The sequence below is a fragment of the Harmonia axyridis genome, chromosome 1 (assembly GCF_914767665.1).
Source record: "Harmonia axyridis chromosome 1, icHarAxyr1.1, whole genome shotgun sequence".
NCBI classification, from domain to species: domain Eukaryota; kingdom Metazoa; phylum Arthropoda; class Insecta; order Coleoptera; family Coccinellidae; genus Harmonia; species Harmonia axyridis.
This window is the reverse complement of record NC_059501.1, coordinates 72,571,434-72,592,678: the sequence shown is the minus strand read 5'-3', so window position 1 is coordinate 72,592,678 and position 21,245 is coordinate 72,571,434. Positions and strand designations below refer to the sequence as shown.

Here is a 21,245-nt window from a genome sequence, read left to right as displayed (position 1 = left end):
TGACAAGCTTAAAAACTGCCTTAACAATCCAATATGGTAGGTACTTCATAAGAGAAAGTAAAAAGAGAAAATATGAGATTCTTTATTTTACTGAAATTTGATGTAAATTTTTATGACTTTACGTTATCCTCTTGAGTTTATCTAAATTCTTGGCTAGTTTCTCTTCCGTTTGCGATGATTTCTTCGCGGATTTTCTCACAGGTTGAACAAAGGATTTCGACTGGAAATTTTTATTTTCCGCAATTTCCTTCTGTGTTAGCAATGGCGAGTAGGTGAAATGAGCCAGATTACTGTAAAAGGGAAATATTCGTTACAAAACATTGCTAATTATGAGTGAAGATTTCATTAATGGGTTTGATGCGATGATAAATCTTCCACACATATTCAAATTTTCTATCCTCACAGAAAAATAAATCAAAGAAAGTTATAATAGGAGGATTTTAATTAATTGATCTGAATTAATGAATTAGGCAAGAATGATAAGGTTTTTTCAATGTGGGTTCCTATTCATTCGTGAATAAAAGGAAACACTAGCCAGTAAGGAAGCATGAACATATAGTCCGGGAACCAGGTGCAAATTTTGTTGATTATTTCCTCTCGAGATATACTTGGTGAGATGTATCAGATAATAGTAATAAAAAGCCTCGTGAACGTCAGCTACGACTCGGTTGGGGGGGGAGAGCGGCGGCAGCCCCCCAAACACGAAGAAAAAAAAATACATTCAGTCATTTCCAACTGAAAATTTGTCAAATTGTAGCTAACCCAATATCTAGACGAAAAAATACGATCAGCTGGCTATAGCATGGTGAATTATACGTCCGCTAGTGCCTCAAACATGAAAAAAAAATAAATTTTCAATTACAGCGACTCTGATACTGAATCAGAGAGTGGAAGTAACTGTGCAACATGTGGAGAAAGTCCTTTTCTCGCGTGTGTGGCACTCTCTGATTCAGTATCAGAGTCGCTGTCAGAGCTGTCATTGAAAATTATTTTTTTTTATGTTTGAGGCACCAGCTGACGTATAATCCACCATGCTATAGCCAGCTGATTGTATTTTTTCGTCTAGATATTGGGTTAGCTACAATTTGACAAATTTTCAGTAGGGAGGAAATGACTGAATTTATTTTTTTTTCTTCGTGTTTGGGGGGCTGCCGCCGCTTTCCCCCCCAGCAGAGTCGCAGCTGACGTTCACGAGGCTTTTCATTACTATTACCTCATGCATTCTACTAATTACCGTTTGAGAGGAACTTGGTCATGTATATCTGTTACTGGCTCCCGGACTAATATTATATCTACTGGTCCAGAACCTAATTCTGTGCTCTAGAAAAATGAACCTATAAAAAAGAGTTTCGACAGTGGCACTGACTTCCTCTGAAAACACTGCCGCCCCAGGAAGCTCTTTATCATGAAGAAGTAACTCCTGATTACTTGGTCACAGAATGCCCCGCCACTGTAAGCAAATGCAAAATTATCAAAGCAATTTTGCATTAGTTTCTCGCCCAAAGGCGAGAAACCTGTAGGAGTGACGAATTAACCTCCTTGAAGCCATCCTAGACACAGGAATGCATTAGAACTCTGGAACTAGAAGGCGAGGTGTAGATGGTGCAGTGGTGAGAACAGCTTCTGATGAGGACACAATAGATCTAAAGGTCACGGTGCAAAGTAGCCATTTATCAAGCTATATAAACAACTACTATCCTGAATCCAGCAACCAATTTTGAACAACAACCCCGTGTTCTTATTAGGTGTACGACTTTGCTTCCGCCATCTTGCAATAGATGGCTGTAGCGGTGAGTGGTAGTCAAAAAATAGGTCGTAGATGTCATTCGCGAGAAGTTTCAATTTTATGCTTTAATATGAAGAAATCTGCGGCTGAGGCTCATCGAATGTTCTCAAATACCTATTGGGAGCCGCTATTAGTGAAAGAACGTACCGATAGTGGTTTCAACGCTTCAAGAACGGTGATTTTTACGTCGAAGACCAGCATGACGGTGGAAGAGAGAAGGATTTCGAAGATGCAGAATTGGAGCCATTACTTGATCAAGAATCGTGTCAAACGCAACAAGAATTGGCAGGGTCATTGGGAGTGACGCAACAAGCCATTTCAAAACGCTCGAAAGTCATAAAAATGATTCAGAAACAAGGAAATTGGGTGCCGTACGAGTTGAAGTCGAGAGATGTCGAACGGCGTTTGTTTGCTTGTGAACAGCTGCTTGCAAGGCAAATACGGAAGGGAATTCTACGTCCAATTGTGACTGGAGACAAGAAATGGGTTCATTACGATAATTCCAAGCGCAGAAAATCATGGGAACATTCCGGCCATGCTTCCACGTCGTCGGCCAAACCAAATATTCACGGTTCCAAGGTCATGATCAGTATTTGGTGCGACCAGCTCGGCATAGTGTATTGTGAGTTGTCAAAACGGACTGAAACAATCACAGGCGATCGTTATTGAAAGCAATTAGTGCGTTTGAGACGAGCATTGAAAGACAAACGGCCGCAATACAACGAGAGACATGACAAAGTGATTTTACAGCATGACAATGCTTGACCCCATGTTGCGAAAGTGGTCAAGACATACTTAGAAACGTTGAAATGGGAATTCCTACCCCACCCGCCGTATTCTCCAGACGTTGCTTCTTCGCACTATCCCTTGTTTCGATCAATGGCACACGGCCTGGTTGACCAGCACTTCTGGTCTTATGAAGATGTAAAAATTGAATCGATTCGTGGATCGCTTCAAAAGATGACCAGTTTTTTCTACGCGGGATTCGTTCGCTACCCGAAAGATGGGAGAAAGTAGTGGCCAGCGATGGACAATACTTTGAATCATAAATGTATAACCAGTTCTTTTACAATAAAGCCTCGAATTTTGGAAAAAATGGCGGAAGCAAAGTTGTACGGCTATGTGTTATATTTTGTATTGTGAATTGTGAGCGATAAAAATTAAACATTTACAAATTTTCGAAAATTTTTCAAAGTCAAAATACATTATTTGCAGAAAGAAATGGGATCCGAGTAAAGAAATAAGGAGCCGAATAGGTATAGCACGAACAACTTTCACGAATATGAAAAAAGCGTTCTGCACACACGACCTTAATATCGCTCTAAGAATAAGAATGCTGAGATGTTATGTTTTCCCTGTACTCATGTACGGAGTTGAATCGTGGACATTAACAGATGCTCTACCAAAGAAAATAGAATCCTTTGAAATGTGGGCCTATAGAAGGATTCTGAAAATAAGCTGGATAGACAGAGTGACCAATGAAGAGGCACTACGACGACTCAATAAACGGACTGAACTGATCAACACCATAAAAAGCCGTAAACTTGAATATATCGGGCACATTATGAGACGTCCAGAAAAATATGCCTTGCTTCATCTGATCATCCAAGGAAAAATAATGGGGAAAAGAAGCGTAGGTAGGAGAACAACTTCGTGACTGAAAAATCTTAGAGCGTGGTTCGGCAAATCAACAGCACAACTGTTTCGCGCTGCAGTGGATAAAGTGATGATAGCTAATAATCTACTTGCGAACTTAACATCATCATCATAGTCAACGATCGCAACGGTCATGACACTAGAAGAAGAAGAAAGAATTGAATTATTTTGGATAACGTCCAATTTGAAAAAGAAATTGTCTTCTTATCGTTCATTTCTTCAAAGAAAGTAGTCGAATACATCGAGTGTTACGTCCGAGAACCAGAAGTTCTCGAGAACTCTAAATCCAGTTCTCGAGAACTGTGGGAATCGAATGGCCTCGAAAAAAAAATTGTATTTTCGATTCTCCCACCACTAATAATTACCTTTTCATCTCCGCCCATTACCTACCTAGTGGTTTTTCTGAACTTATCTCCCGACGGCTTCCTGGTCTTGGACTTATCCCTAACAGGGATGAACAGTGGTGGTTTCGAGTTGTTCCAAGTTTTCGACGATCTGGTCTCCGTGGTGGCGTTGGTCTCTTTCGATTGTGAGCTCTTTCTGTTGCCGCTAAGAGTGGAGGTCATGTCCAAAAGAGTCTTGGACGATTTCAACGTGGAAGGTTTCGAGCTACCCGGTTCTCTTGCCTTGACCGGCTCCTTCCTGGGCTGTTTGTTCAGGCTGAAGCTGTTCGTGCTGCGCTTGTCCTGCATCTGTAAGTTTCGAAGGGTGAGGCAATAATGTAAAAAAGCTCAAACTCTGGACGATTTTGAATGAATTTGAAATCTCGGTTGCGACCAGTGACCACCATCTGTTAAGGTTCAATATTTGTCTTACGCCAGGTTTATTCCTTAGGTACAGCCTGCTGCCTTCTGGGCTCTTGGTAGTTTGTTCGAGCTTGAGTTTGCTCAGGTAAGGCAGATGTTCGGATCGATCTTCGCAGAATCTGTGGAAGGAATACATGCTTGAGTTATCTCAGAATAATTGAGATAGAAAGAGTGAGCTTGCATAAAGATATTTACATTGTTAACTACCAAAATCTGGTAGAATTTTTGAAGCGAGGATGGAAATATATCATGAGACATCGAATGAGATATTTTGAAAGTTACAATATACGATATAGTTGGTGGATGCCAACGACAGGAACTTGCTAATATGCTAATTGCTTACGTAGAAAATATAAAGTTCTTTTGGGAAATCTACCAGCGACAAAAACCGATGAAAAAGGTGTTTTCATAATTGCCGAAGAAGCAGAAATTAACAGTTCAATGCTTATAAGAGAATACTTTTTTTACGTTTGCGGGATTATTCAGACAAGGCTGTCACTGTCTCGGGGAAAATCAGCAACTGGCAGAAGCTGGAACCACCATGAAGATGAAACGATGGTGGTTGGAAGAGTATACCTACGTCTGTTGCTGAAAGATACCTATGTAAAGGGTAGAGGACCATATATCTTTAAAAAATGATGTTTCAAGAATGCTAGCAGACAAACATCCTGAGCCGGATTTGGCATTACATAAAGTTTATAATTAAACAATGAAACATGAATCTATGTTTGCTGCAGGCAAACTAAGATTCACGGATCCTTTCAGAATCGCCAATTCCATATTAATTCAAATAAAAATCTAAATAGTTATTATAATTTGTTATAAATTCGTTAATAGATGTTATGAAAAAGATATAAAAATTATTTCTCTGATTACATTATGTTTAAAAGCCATAAAAGTCTTAAGATTATGCACACGGGCATCGGGGCATGATGACATTGGTAAGTAGGCAATAAAATCAAAATAACGAAATATGGTACGACAAAAGAAATTATAATCTGTCAAGGTCCAGATAACCATTTTTGGGACACTGGGAATGCGTATATACTCACTATACAGGGTGGCCACTTTTTCATTGGGAATTGGGATTGTATTGGTAACTTTTAAACCATAAGAGTTAGAAGGTCGGTCAAATGGAGAAAAAGTTGCATTCATATAGGAGCATTGTCAAGCAGTTCAAACAAATCGAGATTATCAGGGCCGGTTATTAAGATATCATAGGAAAAGTAAATTCTGTCATTTTGATTTTTCTTTTTTTCCCACTTTATTTCAAATATTATCAAAAAATGTTCCAGGAATTTTTTATTCGGCAGTAAATTATCCTCAATTTGACGTAATCAGATTTCGTATCCAACGTTTCGTACTCCCTGGGCCACCCTCAACCTCATTATTTTCAATACGGACCTGCATATTTTATGACACTTGTCGAAATAACTTTTAACGCTGAATTCAACGATATATCATACGATGTCATTCAAAGTTGATTTTCAGTTGATTTTGACCCTTATCTTCTTTGGGTCGGATCTGTATTACATTTAGGTACTTTTAGTTTAATTAACAACATGCAATACCTACATTTCGATAAGAAAATCAATTAACTCATCTTGAACTGAATGGAACATATTAGAATCAAAGCAAGAAACAAGTAAAAATTATTTACACATTTCAGTTAATTAAACGGAACTATCATTTTATCAAAGATAAATCAAATTTTTATTCGAAAGTAACTACCTAAATGAAAATTAATGATATCTCAAAAATAAAATTTATGATACTACGATCCCGAAATTCTTCGCGAGAAGATTGAGAATGTATTGGAAGGTATCCAAGGAGATGAAATAAGCAAATGTATAAGAAGTATGGGTTCCAGAACCTTAAACTGCATTTTACAAAATGATGGGCATTTCGAACAATTACTTCATTAATTTTCATTTACTTCCGAATAATCATTTTATTTTTCTTTGATTAAATGATAGTTCCGTTTAATTAGTATGAACTGAAATATGTAAATAATTTTTACTTGTTTGTTGCTTTGATTCTAATATGTACCACTCGCTCTGCTCGCCGAAGGGGCTCCGCCCCTTGGACCCCGTCACTATGCCGGTAGATCCTTCACTGGGTATCCCTCTAGAAAATAAAAATTTTTTTTCGGAAACCTTGTATCGTTAGCTGATTTTAGACGATTCACTCGGTATCCTATGCTGATTCTAGGGTAGAATTCTATATGACTTCTTTCCTAGAACATACCGTTTCGCCCTTGCTCACATGAAAATATTTGATGCAAATAACTTTCCATGACGACAAATCAAGGGCGGTCCTAGCCTCAAATTTTGAGGGGGTTCGCCGTTATGTGCTTCGAGTATTTCTATGGGACCAAATCCCAGATTATACCGATATCAAGCCTTACCTCTCAAAAATATTTATATTTAGATATTCATATGAATATTTATATAAGGCGTACAACTTTGCGTCCGCCGTTTTGCAATAGATGGCTGTAACGGTAAGTGGTAGTAGAAATAAATATATCGTAGATGTCATACAATAAGTTTAGGTATTTGTGAACATAACGCCATTGACATGTTAGTCGATTTGTGTCTGCATCATAAAGTTATTCACGATTAACCATGTTAGCTTACGAGCCAAATTCTCGTCATTTGCGGGAGGTTTCAATTTTCCATTAAAATATGAAAAAATCCGCGGCTGAGGTTCATCGAATGCTTTCAAATACCTATAGTGAGAACGATATTGGTGGAAGAACGTACCAACGATATTGTTTATGTCTAGGTTTAGTTATTTTCTGGTACATCTGTAAAATGGCTTGTTCCGTTTGATTAAATAAATAAAGATATAGATGAGTGGTTTCAACGCTTCAAGAATGGTGATTTTGATGTCGAAGACCAGCATCGCGGTGGAAGAGAGAAGTTTTTTGAAGATGCAGAATTGGAGGCAATAATTGATCAAGACTCATGTCAAACGCAACAATAATTGTAGGATCAATAGGAGTGACACTAAAAGCCATTTCAAAACGCCTGAAAGTCATAGGAATGACTCAGAAACAAGGAAATTGGGTGCGGTACGAGTTGAAGCCGCGAGGTGTTTGAACGACGTTTATTTACTTGTGAACAGCTGCTTGCAAGAAAAAGACGGAAGGGGTTTCTGCATCGGATTGGGACTGGAGACGAAAAATGGGTTCATTACGATAATCCCAAGCGCATAAAATCATGAGGATATCCTGACAATGCTTCCACATCGACGGCCAAACCGAATATTCACGGTTCTAAGGTCATGCTCAGTATTTGGTGGGACCAGCTCGGCGTAGTGTATTATGACTGAAAGAATCACAGGCGATCGTTATCGAACGCAATTAATGCGTTTGTACCGAGCATTGAAAAACAAACCGTCGCAATACAACGAGAGAGAAGATGAATTGATTTTACTGCATGACAATGCTCGACCCCATGTTGCGAAAGTAGTCAAGATATACTTGGAAACGTTAAAATGGGAATTCCTACCCCACAACCCTACCCGACGTATTCTCCAGACGTTGCTCCCACGGACTATCACTTGTTTCAATTAATAGCACACGGCCTGGCTGACCAACACTTCCGATCTTATGAAGAAGTAAAAACTTGAATCGATTCGTGGATCGCTTCAAAAGATGACCAGTTTTTTCAATTCGTACGCTGTCCGAAAGATGGGAGAAAGTAGTGACCAGCGATGGGCAATACTTTGAATTATAAATGTATAACCAGTTTTTCACAATAAAGCCTCGAATTTCGCAAAAAAAGTTGTACCCTTATGTATTTGTTGTATTATAATGCCATTATTTACTTATCAGGGTTTTAACCATTCAGGTAGAAATTAAAAAAAAATTAGATTGTTTAATATGAAAAAAAGAAGACAATTGGCAACTACATCACAAAATCTAATTTGGTCTTTAAAACTTTGAACCCTTTGAAAACCTTGTAATCACAGCGTCCTCGTCAACATCAATGTCCCTATAAATGTTCAGGAGGACAAAATACTCCATAAAAATGGAAGCAAACTACTAAATATGTCGTTTTCCACTGAATCTTGTCATCTGAATCTTATTATTATCCTCTATGATAGAAAAACTTTATTCAAATCAACAGAATTTTCTCACACCAAAATATCACAGCGATATATATCGATATTTTACTCTTACATATTTCGATACATTTCGATAGTGTCAGAAATTATCGATACAATATACAGGGTCTCTCACGAGGAACCTCACCCATATTTATACGGGAAACTACTGAACGTATTTTCATGAAATTCAGCACTTATAAGTATTTCACGATGCTGATGAAATCTAAAATATTTTCAAGGCATGAACACCTCCGGTTTTTCCGGAAATGACGTCAACTTCCGTTTTTTAAATTAGAACACCATTTTTTTATTGCAGAAATAGATTCCTTAGAAAATTTCAAGTTATTTTGGTGTAACATTTTTCAGTTTTGGTTGGAAAATTCTCTCTGAGCGGGAAAATTCGAAAAAAAAATCGAAAATAGAGCTCCGCTGAAACAAGAATAACTTCGAGGTTTTTGGATGGAAAATTTTCATTTTTGGGATTTTTCAAGATGTAAGATTGATGTATCCACTTTAAAAATCGAAATCGCGATTCATGATACAGGGGGTGAAGAAATCGCTTTCAAAGTTAGGGATGACAAAATCGTGAAAAATCAATTTTTTCAAAGTAGAACCCCATTTTTTTATGGGAGATATTGAATCTACGTTAAAGAATAATGTGAGTGTATGCATCACACCTTTGCCCTAAAGTGGATATTTTCTGAGTTATTCACAAAAAACTGTTTTTCGTCTTGAATTTTCAGCTATTTCTTTTCCCTTCACGCCAAAAAGATGAAATTTTCAGGAACTGTTACTTAAACCATGTTTTAAATTTTACTACCCTAATATGCAAGAGAAAAAAGTTACAGGTTGTTCCTAAATAGATGGCGAATTTTGATTCGAATTTGTATCGGAAACCTCTTTATTTCAACTAATCGGCCATCGGTTTTCTCTCCAGTGATAAATAAATAATTCCTTATGAACCATATGCAAAAACTTACCATGTTTTACATTCTTTTTTTTAATAATAGTATCATTAATTACATCTGCCAAATTCCTCTTTATTCAGTAGCATTTTGTGTTTACTATTAATTTGGTGATAATTCGTTATAAAATCAATCACTATGCCTAATGTTACCAATGAAGATTATTTAAATCTTATTCTACTTCATGGAGAATGTAATAAAGTTGTAGATAGAACGATTCGACTGTTCATTGAGAGGTTTCCTGACCGACCCAGACCAACGAGAGATACCATTAACAGAACCATGACAAACTTGAGAAATTCTCTAGTTATAACTGCGAGAGTTTGCCCTGGTTCTCCTAATAGTAACTTGAAGTCGGTTTCAAGAAGGGGTGAAAAATCTACAGCATGGTTCAGATAACAGTTCCTGAAAATTTCATCTTTTTGGCGTGAAGGGAAAAGAAATAGCTGAAAATTCAAGACGAAAAACAGTTTTTTGTGAATAACTCAGAAAATATCCATTTTAGGGCAAGGGTGTGATGCATACACTCACATTATTTTTTAACGTAGATTCAATATCGGCCATAAAAAAATGGGGTTCTAATTTGAAAAAATTGATTTTTCGCGATTTTGTCATCCCTAACTTTGAAAGCGATTTTTTCATCCCCTGTATCATGAATCGCGATTTCGATTTTTAAAGTGGATACATCAATCTTACATCCTGAAAAATCCCAAAAATGAAAATTTTCCATCCAAAAACCTCGAAGTTATTCTTGTTTCAGCGGAGCTCTATTTTCGATTTTTTTTTCGAATTTTCCCGCTCAGAGAAAATTTTCCAACCAAAACTGAAAAAAGTTACATCAAAATAACTTGAAATTTTCTAAGGAATCTATTTCTGCAATAAAAAAATGGTGTTCTAATTTGAAAAACGGAAGTTGACGTCATTTCCGGAAAAACCGGAGGTACTCATGCCTTGAAAATATTTTAGATTTCATCAGCATCGTGAAATACTTATAAGTGCTGAATTTCATGAAAATACGTTCAGTAGTTTCCCGTATAAATATGGGTGAGGTTCCTCGTGAAAGACCCTGTATAGATATCGATAGTTTTCTGACCTTTGCCCATCCCTAGTGTGGATTTGCCGAACGCAGTCATAACCATAAACAAAGATTTCTCTATGATCATAATGTCAGTCATACGCATGTCTTAAAAATTTGTTGAAATATAAATCGTATATTGTATTCTTTAATAATGAATAAAAAATAACCGATATCAACCAAATTCTCAGATCTCATTTTTCCAGAAATGGCAATTTCTTTCTTTGAAGAATTTGGGAGAAATGAATAATCAAAATGTGAGCGTCAGTCTTTCAAGAAAGTTATTCATGCTTATAGGTTTGTAAAAAATTTTTAGAGAATATTGAATAATAATATAATCCCAACATTAAGATTTTAAATTAGCACATTTCTTCTTTATAGAGACATGTATGATGCATAAGTCCAAATTTAATTGATGATTGGGTGGGAAAAATTGACAAAAAAAGTTTATGTTTGTTAGTTAAGTTGTAATCCTTTTTATGGTCCTTTTTTTGTTTATTTAATAGTTACAATAGAAAATTATTAGCATATTTTTCTCTGAATTTCAACTTTGAAAGAAAATTTGTCGTTTTATGTTTTGCCGATGAAAATATTGATATTCTTGTAAGTCAATTCAAAATGAATAATAGATATATTTTAAGGGCTATCATTCCATTGGATATTTACTTGTGAGCCCTAAAATGAAGTTACATTTATTCAATTGACTCATTAATAGAAATATTACCTGAAATAAAGAAATTGCATTCAATGTTTATTTTCAGTTTTGACAAATATTGAATTTACATAATCGTTCGATAAGATCTATGAAAAGACCTACAGTGAGATTTTTGTTTTAGGAATATTCAGTATAGCTTTAATAAACAAACTGAAAAGAGGCAGAATGAATAATAGATCTACCTTTCGGATACCCATATCTGAGAAATCAGGTTATAAGAAGTCCCTCATTTCCAAGGTTTATCAATACATTTTTCAGTTGAGCAGCAAATTATTCTTCTATTCCATATTTTGTGAAGAAATACAATATAATTGCAACAATTTGAAGGACCTATTGGAAATTCCTGACGAACTGAGGAGTTTTTTAGTATCTGAAGATTGTATTGATGCTATGTTATAGAACGAGACTTGTGGCTCTGGGTTTTACTCAGAAGTGAATTAAACAGGGCAATTTATGTCCTATATAGTAAATAAAATTTTGATAGATATAAGTTTCAAAAGATCAACAATTGATCATAGTATTTACATAAATCAAAAAATAATTGGCTTACTATTGTTGCATTGTACGTGGATGACTTTTTGTTTCAACTAATGTTAATTCTGAATTAATTTTCTGATAGAAAATTTTATGATTAAGAAATTAGGGGAAGCTAAAAAATGATTAGGGATGAATATTACTAGAAATTATGGAAAAGGTAGTAAAGCTATCGATTATATTCTTCAAATATGTATTGCAATAATTCAACATGTCTGATTGTGAACATGTGAAAACTAAATTGAATTTTGATTCAACAAAAGAGAGTTGTAATGATGAACCATATAAGAAATTAATAGGTTTATTAACATCTTTAGCAGTATTAACTAGTCCTGATATAGCATACTCTGTTAATTTCTTGAGTCAATTTAATAATTATCTCAGTGTTGAACACTGGAAAAATGCAAAACTCATTTCAAGATCATTGTTCAATTTTTACTTCAGTCAAAAGGAACTGAGTATTTGAAATCGGTACTAAAATTGTATCGACCAATACTATTGACCCATATTAGTGGGTTTGACTTGATTTTTTCAAATGTTAACTTTGGATCTGAATCAATGAAAAATTTAATTTTTACCAAAATAAAAAGCAATGAATAAATCAGTAGGATAGCATTTTTGAAATGGCCATATAGCACCTATTCCTATAACGATTAAAAGATTGGAAACTTTAGTGAACAAATAGGTAGGTATCTACATTTGTATACAAATTTGATCATTCATGACATTGAAATTTTCAATAAATAGTTGCTTTTTAAAGTATTTTATACCTTCATTGAATTGCTGCAAAATTGATACCAATTTCGAAAGTGACTGCCATGTTAAAATTCTTCATATACTGAATGATCCTTCAAAATTTATTTCTGTCGTAACATTTTGACTAGTATTTCAACTGATATATTCCATACGTTATTGAAATCAATATCTTCAAAGTACTATTCAAAAGACTTAATAATGGAATTTAGAAGAATATGTCTTTCTCAATTTCATAGTCATATATGATATGATGCATAAGTCCAAATTTAATTAATTCACATCTAAAGTGAATGTTATTTTTAGAAATATTCAGTATAGCTATAATAAACCAACTAAAAAGAGACAACTTGCCTTTCAAATACACATGGCCTATGTTACCTCATAAGCAATTACCTATAATATCTTATCTTGGTAAAACCTTTTTGAGAAATCAGGTTATAAGTTTGAGAGTCTCTAATTTCCAAGGTTTATTAATACATGTTTCAGTTGAGCGGAAAATAATATAACAGGGTATATATAGTTGAAATTATTAGTATGAAAGATTTGACTTATTCATTATAAATTCAACAGCACTGCACTCAAATTCTTCAAAAACGGAGTGGTCACTTATATTTTTGCACTCCTCTGTCGTAAAAGTGTATATTTTAGATATTGAAAAAACACATGGAAACTTTCGACTGTTATCTGACTAACTTGGCTCTTTTTTTCCAGTAATAAAGCCAATTGTGAATTAGAGGAGTTTTTCTATCTGTTTAATACTGTTTCATAGTAGCATAACTTTTACTCCAATCCAAGACTGAATTGATGAATGAAGCTTCTGTTCTCTTTGGTAGTTCCATCTTCTGTAGCAATAAATTCAAATTCTCACGAAAGGGAATGTAGTTTTATAGTTTGTGGAAAATAAACGAAAAATTCCTGAAATAAAGTAACATTCATCCAAATAATACAAACCCTTCAAACGAACCTGAGTTGAGGAAAATGCATTCGATGGTGATATCAATGTTCATTTCCAAATTTTGACAAATATCTATCGAATTTTTGATTCGCCGAAGACTTTGCATTTTATCTGTCGGCATTTATTTACATATTGAATAACAATTTTGGAAACTGCAAACTTTTTCAAGAACTTTCATATATCGAAATGGAGTATTTATTATTAACATGACACTGACAGCCAAATTGTCCACAGATACCACAGAAATATGGGACTTGAAATGTCAAAATGATCCGAAACACCCCGTATACTCGAAAACCGCGGGGAGAATCGAAGGTTTGGGATTTTTCCCGGGATCTCCAGACGATTTTGAGGGGGGTCTTATTCTTGTCATTTTTGCTCTAGATGGTCCCGTTTGGGCTGTGATTTTACGTTTAAAGTTTGACGTATATGTGCAAGCGGTTTTATATATACTTAGATTCAGTTCAAGATGAGTTAGTTGATTTTCTTATCGAAATGTATTGCATGTTGTTAATTAAACTAAAAGTACCTAAATGTAATACAGATCCGACCCAAAGAAATTTGGATAAGGGTCAAAATCACCTGAAAATCAACTTTGAATGACATCGTATGATATATCGGTGAATTCAGCGTTGAAAGTTATTTCGAAAAGTGTCATAAAATATGCAGGTCCGTATTGAAAATAATGAGGTTGAGGGTGGCCCAGGGAGTACGAAACGTTGGATACGAAATCTGATTACGTCAAATTGAGGATAATTTACTGTCGAATAAAAAATTCCTGGAACATTTTTCGATAAGTCACGCAAACTGTTATGGATTAATACCTTCCTTGAATCAAATGAAAGCGACAAGGAAATTTGGCGTTTGGAATGGTGTTCTTGTAATGTCTTCAACAAAAATCTTATCGTTGATCCTTCAGAAAAAGTTCTAGGCTTCAATCTTCCAAGGAAAATTTGGTGTATTTTAAATCTCTAAGTCGATTTAAAATACACCAAATTTTCCTTGGAAGATTAAAACATAGAACTTTTTCTAGTCATGGTCGTTGTAATAGTATGCTCTTCAAATGGAATTCTATTGATAGCCCACTATGTGAGTGTTGTGTAGAAGAAACAATTGACCATTTGGTGAATACTTGTCCAATTTATAAATTTCATGGTGGTTTTCAAGCTAGCCATTCAGTTTCAGATTCTTTTTCAGAGAGGATGGAGAAAATTTTGTTTTGTTTTAGGCTCAATATTCTAAAATTTCAAAATTGAGACTCATCGTCGTTACCTACCTTATGGAATCGAAGTACACGCTCTGAAGAAGTCTGCGAGCGTTTATCCTCTTGTCGGGATCGTATTCCAGCATCAGCTTCAGCAAACGTTTCGCGTGCTCGCTCAAGTCGCCCAATAGGCACTGGAGTCCCGTACCAGCGATTTCCGGAAATGAGGTGCAGTTCCTGGACCTACAAAGTGACGATTATTTCCGCAACACTGAAGGGAAATTCACACACTTGTTTTTGAGCTTTTCCAGCAGTTTTCCGTTGGGCGTGCCCAGGATTGCGTGGATCTTGTGCAGCTGATCCAACTCGTTGGAGCCGGGGAAGAGGGGCTTCAAGCTGAAAGTTCAGTAGGTTTAGAAGTGATAAAATCGAGAAAAAAATTGACGTGATGTCCGAAGCTTCTCTACTCGTCTAGTTTCAACCTCATTTTTATTCGATGTTCTGCTTGAATTTTCTATGGTTCTGGCAAGGCTATCAACACAAAATTTCGCTCAAAGCTAGAAACTGTCAACCCAAATGCTAATTTTTAACTCGATCGGATAAGCAGTTTTCAAATAAACTGGAAAACAATATTTTAAATCCGAACCTACCCTGCATATTTCTAAGTTTTTCCATTCAAGAGTTTTATAGTGTTTATGAAAGGAATTCAAGAGGTACATATTCAAAAAACAGACCAGTAAGTGAAAAATTTCGTGAAAAATCACATGATTAACCTGGCTCCACGTCAGTTCTTCTATAATGTTTTGTTTTTTATTATAGTTGTTTGTGAATTCTAATCTCTCTGAATCCACTATCAGAAAACACAATTCCCGAGTGTACAGATGATAATTATAATTGAACAATATCTTAATTTCTTTATTTTTGAAAACTTGTGATAAGTACCTCTGTGGCATTACCAAATCTAAAAATGGTAGATAACAACAACAATATGCTTCTGGCTGATCAAATTGGGCATCTTCTTACCACTAAAACTGTCTTAGCAATAACAAAATTAATGTTTTCCATTTCAATATTATTTCACCAATGAACAATCCCCATTCTTATAATATATAACACGATTCAATAAGATGTCATTAAATTCGATTTTTTTTTATACAGGGTAATTCACCAACATTCACAAATTTGAATGTTGGGTTTGAGATAATGAGCTCTCTTCGTAAGGGCCGGTATTATAAAGGATAACCGACGGTTCAACCGTTGCGTCAACTGCCAAATTCCTTACTAGAAATACGGAATTTGGTAGTTGACGCACGGTTCAACCGTTGGTTATCTTTTATAATATCGTTTGAGTGCATATTCAGCTCCATATTTGGTAATAATGGTTATTTTGACAAATAATATCACCTTGGACCATAGAACATGTGTGTAGGGCAATTTAATACAGGGTGTTCTTTCTCAATATTTCTTGTGAAAGTTGAGATCAGAGATTTTTTTTAATTCTGAGATCTCAACTCAAGACTAACAAATGATTCCCTTACGTGAGCATTTCATAGAAGACGCATCCGGTGGCCCAAACGTCCATTTTGGGTCCATAGTTTCCCACTGTCAACAAGCATTCTGGTGAGCGGTACCACCGTGTAGATATATATTCCGTGTAGGGAGGTTCGCTGTATATGCCCCGTACGGAACCAAGGTCCGCTAATTTAATCAGCTCACCCTGCAACATATTTATAACACGACATTCAAAAGTTACGGGCCCAGTGCACATATGGCCAAACAACATTTTTTTCTCGTCGGCACCAAACTTCAAAAGATGCGTTTCAAAATTCAGGAAAAGGATCGAGTTATTGAAGGTTAAGTCACGCTATATTTGTTGTTGTTTGAAAAATGGATGAAAACGAGTTTGATGTATTGATAAAACACTGTTTTTTGAAAAAATACTGTGTATAGCAATGGCTCGTTAAGTTTTATTCAGACTCTGCTGGTACTTATTGAGTGAATACCATCAACAATCTCTACCTAGGTCTACCAGTAACTGAAAATAATAATTACCGACGTGGTCATCTTGATCAGGATGTTCTCGGGTTTAACATCCCTATGGAAAAGTCCGTGGTTATGAAGATGATTTAGTCCTTTCAATATTTGATACAGGAAAAATTTAACTCTCGTTTCTGGAAGCCTCCTGGAATATAATTAGGGTTACCAGCGAAATCATGAATTTATAATTTCGTACAATATCTATACAATAGAATTTTTGGCAGTTATACAAGACCGATTAAGTTTTTTTCGATAAAACCTAGTTTCACTCTGGCCATTTGCAGTAAACATCGGCGTCGTGAGTATCGCTAAAGATCATTGGTGTGATTAGAGTTGACTCATGGGGGGGGGGGGTGTAGAAATTTGCAATGGTATTTATTTTAACCCTTTTGTCAGAAGTGTTTTGTGTTTTTTATTAAATTAACGAGGATCTCTAGATTCCTGGAAAGTGAGCCCCCTATGCTGCAAACCGAGACACTAGCTGTCTACACTTGCCCCAAAAGGGTTTCATAAGAAATCACAAAAGGGCGTGTATTTACATCACTACGGACAGCCAGACCACGCTGAGATCCCTGGAATCATATAGCCAGGGGTCTACTGATATGAGAGTGCCGTAATACCATAAAACAACTGGTCAGAGGGAATAAAGTAACTCTACTATGGGTACCGGAGAATTGTGGTGAAAGAAACGAAAGAGTCGATGAACTTGCAAAAAGGGTAACACGAACGTTTTGATCTTGAGCCCTTCTGTGGACTTGGAAAAGATCTATATAATGCAGCGGTTCAATAACGAGAGTGGGACATTAGAAAAACCCACTGGAGAAACACGCTGGGTCTTGCTCAGGCAAATAAATTTGTAGTGCTTTCACCGATCTATACCAGAAAGATGTTGAAGCTACCAGTCACATGGAATAGTCAGTTCTGGATACTCACGAAGTAATAGTCAAGGGTCCTAAGTTGTATGGGTTTGTATGAATAGGTCGTTTTAAGAACAAAAGATCAAGACAGTCAGTGAAAAAATTCGAAGAGACTGGATTGGTTACAGATGTCTTAAGACCCATACATCATCGAAATGCATGCTCGACCAAAAGTATCGCTGCTGTAACTGAAAGTGTTGAGGATGACCCAAATTAATCCATTCCTCGGCGCGCACAACATTTAGGCTTCTCTCACGCCACGCTATGGCGTATTTTGCATGTGGATTTGCATCCCCATCCTTATAAGGTTCAGTTCACACAAAAACTCAAGCCAGCTGACAAAGGAATGCGTAGAACTATACGGATTGGGTGTTTGAACAAGGTTTGAATGACGATTTTTCGCATTGAATTTTCTTCAGCGACGAAGCTCAATTTTCACTCGTTGGCTTTGTAAATGAGTGAAACTGAAACAGTATATGGGGTACTGAGAGACCATTACATCCACAAAAAGTCACTGTATGTTGTGCAATTTGGTCTGGTGGAGTAAGTGGACCGTACTTCTTTGAAAATGAGGAAGGTGTCACCCAAACTGCCAATTCTCATCGCTATAGCAAAATAATTATCCATTTTTTCGGCTTGAAATTAATGATATAGAATTGGAAGAGATGTGGTTTCAGCAAGAAGGTGCAACAGGCCACACAACACGACTCGTTTTGACTTCATTGCAAGAATTTCTCGTTTCGACGGTGTGAATTGGCCACCAAGATCTTGTGATTTAGCGCCTTTGAATTTTTTTTTGCTTGGTTATGCGAAGGATCCAGTTTATGTCGGTAATTCTCAGACCATTACAATCGTCATCGAAAATTATCTCATAAGGATCGAGTCCTGTAAGAGATCACTCGGAGGACATTAAAATGATGTTGTATTTCACATATAATGGCATTAGGTATATGGAAATAAAAAAAGTTTGATCGATATTCTAAATGAATGAGAGTTTTATACTTTAATATTAATACTACCTACTTATACTTTAATTCAATGATTATAATTATTATTATTGTTTGAAATTTTGACATTATTTCCAATTTTTCGCGTTCAGTCAGTCTGATTTTCGAAAAAATTAGTACAGAAATTTAATACAGAAGTTTTTTTTTTGTGGAAAAACGGTATTGAAGCTTTGTGTTACCTAGAGCTATCGATGGATAATTTTCAAAATTTTTAGAAATAGATATTATTCCTTACCTTGTGCGATTTTTCAGCAAATCGTACATGCTCATGTCCATCAGTTCAAAGATGAAGACAGCTTTTCCCGTCAAATTTTCGCTAAAATATCAAGGTCGACATTATTGGAACTTCGCTCGCGGAAGGAAAGACGTACTTACTAGTGAAACTCTAACAAATTCAAGACATTCTGGTGATAGGGAATCTTCTGGGCTGCTATTATTTCGGCGCAGTTAAGAACGCCTTCATTCCTGAAACAGTAAAATTGGTGATTACTTTGTAGTGACTCTTTGCTTCCCGAAGAGATGGCGTTGTGGGCTGCGCACCTCTCGGAAGATTGGAACCGACCGTTATACGGCAAAGTCACCATGCTCCGCTGTGGAGAATATGGAGGGTGTATATAGCAGGAAACCCTGAGTGCCATACTGAAGATTCTATTAAATTTTCTGGGTTCATGAAGATGTCGACTGATTTTTGAGAATCAGGTCTAAGAATTTTAATGGAATATTAAACATTTATTGAAATAAAATGAGGTAAGCAATGACATGAGTGACGTGAAATGAGATGCTTTTGGAGACCCGTCATTCTTGCTCCAATTGAACCCGTCGATATACCTACTTACAGTTTTGTGATCTCAAAGGGCGCAATTGGAGTATTAATGACGAGCGCTCAGTGCCATTTCTTTCAATGTTCTGCTTGAAAGTAATGGTTATTCTCTATAAGTATACAGTCTTTAGCGGGATTTTCAGATCTTGTTTGGTATCATGTTATAATTGACCTAGTAGTGAAAACCTTTTTAAACATTGGTTTCGAGAGTGATCTGGATTCTTCAAAACAGAATGTTGATTTTAATGAAGTATCTTCATATAATCAGAGTTGTGCCAGACCTCAGTAATTTGTGATCAAATTGAGGAGTTGAGATGAGCTTATTCAAATAACATCATTTTGAAACTAGGTTGGTCAGTACTTCAATTCTGAAATTTTCAGAAATCCCATCATAGCAAATATTCATTTATGTGGTTTTTTCAACAGAGAGCGGAGATGCATTCAGCCAAAGGACCCAATTTTTTTGATTTCACAGTAATTTTTTTTTTTTCAAAATGGTCAAATATTCGTTAATGAATGTTCAACTTACATTTAAGAGTTGGTTCTTCGAATTTCTGCTATTTTCATAAAATGTAATGGTCATAATAAATAAATTGGAAGATGTGAATGGAATTTTGTGTTCGGAGAAGATTCATAACATACAAGAGAAGTTATATTTTGCAAATCATTTTCTTCGATAAAACCATTCACGAGATATAGCCGAAAATTACATTTTTTGTATCGATTTTCAACAGCCTGTATCTTTTTAACTTTTTACCTAAAAAGTGTTTCTCTTGACCTCAGAAATCTTCGGTTGGAATATATGAACAAGTCAGAGACTCACCCTGTATACGCAAAATCTTAACCCGATCTGATCTGTATCCACGGAAATATTGAATATTCATTTTCCAATATTCTTCTTGAATTTTCTGTGGTTCTGATGAAGTGATCAGCCTAAAATTCTGCTCGGATATTGAAATTTTTACTTCATATCAATACCAAAAATCTTAACTGCGTCGGTTTTGTGCTTACAGAAGTATCAATTATTCCTCAGTCAATATTCTAATTGAATTTTTTAAAGCTCTCATTAAGCGATCGACATGAAAATTTACACGGAGCTTGAAATTGCCATTTTTCATCCAAATCAAAATTTTCATCCAATCGCATCTGTACTTTTGAAGTAAACAGAAAAATAAAACTCCTATTCGGGTAAATCGGCATTCGAGATCCAAATCTACGTTGAAATTTCAAGTTTCTAACTGTTATCGTTCGGGAGCACAAAATAGAAATTATATAGAAGTTTCTTAGTCCTCCAAAATTTAAAGCTCTCATGACTTGGTAGTCTATACTATGTTAGTCTTCATTTAACTTACGATTTATACGATTTCTTCAATCTTTTAGCAGCGAAGCATTCTCCTGTCTCCCGATTTTGACATTTGAGTACCTCCGAAAAAGAACCTTCCCCAATTTTCTGCAGTACTTTATATTCTGCAATGAAGAATAAATGATCAGTATACTTCCAAGCCAACGTTCCAGCACTTAACTGCTTTGAAAATTTGACATTTTTCCGAAAAACTTAAAATATTCTCTATAATTTTGAATGATGGAAGAAAATGTCAACGAGTTGGATGACTGAAAAACGAATTAATGTGAAAAATCAAGTTGTTTGGAAACTTCATTATAGCAACAGGTCTTTTTCAGCTATACTGATTCAGGAAAATATTATTTTCATCCCATAATTCTGTAATTGATAGTTTTTGTTATGTCTAGAATGAATTTCCAAATAATTTTTCTTTGAGAATCAAACACATATATAGGTACCTATAAATAATCAATCTATGTTTACCCATCTCCAAGACTGCAACAAAAATAAGCGATTTTCAATAGTGCATTTGACCAAGTTCTGTTGTAAAATAAATT

General features: G+C 35.6%; 1 protein-coding gene across 4 annotated transcripts; it reads right to left on the bottom strand.

Moving 5' to 3' along the window:
• Nucleotides 1–66: 66 nt before the first annotated feature.
• Nucleotides 67–21,020, bottom strand: LOC123677163 (MAPK/MAK/MRK overlapping kinase-like). 4 transcript variants are annotated; one of them, XM_045613753.1, is made up of 11 exons: nt 20,870–21,020; nt 20,699–20,813; nt 18,902–18,991; nt 18,762–18,842; nt 16,618–16,747; nt 16,104–16,282; nt 14,857–14,961; nt 14,638–14,808; nt 4,259–4,367; nt 3,833–4,134; nt 67–290 (listed from the first exon to the last, which is right to left on the bottom strand). In XM_045613753.1, exons 1-11 carry the CDS (start codon nt 20,886–20,888, stop codon nt 119–121), a joined length of 1,473 nt encoding a protein of 490 aa, XP_045469709.1. In that variant the 5' UTR covers nt 20,889–21,020; the 3' UTR covers nt 67–118. The 4 variants fall into 4 exon arrangements, with proteins under 4 accessions (XP_045469709.1, XP_045469766.1, XP_045469741.1 ...); XM_045613810.1 differs by having other exon boundaries at nt 14,638–14,802; XM_045613785.1 differs by having other exon boundaries at nt 20,873–20,950.
• Nucleotides 21,021–21,245: the final 225 nt, after the last annotated feature.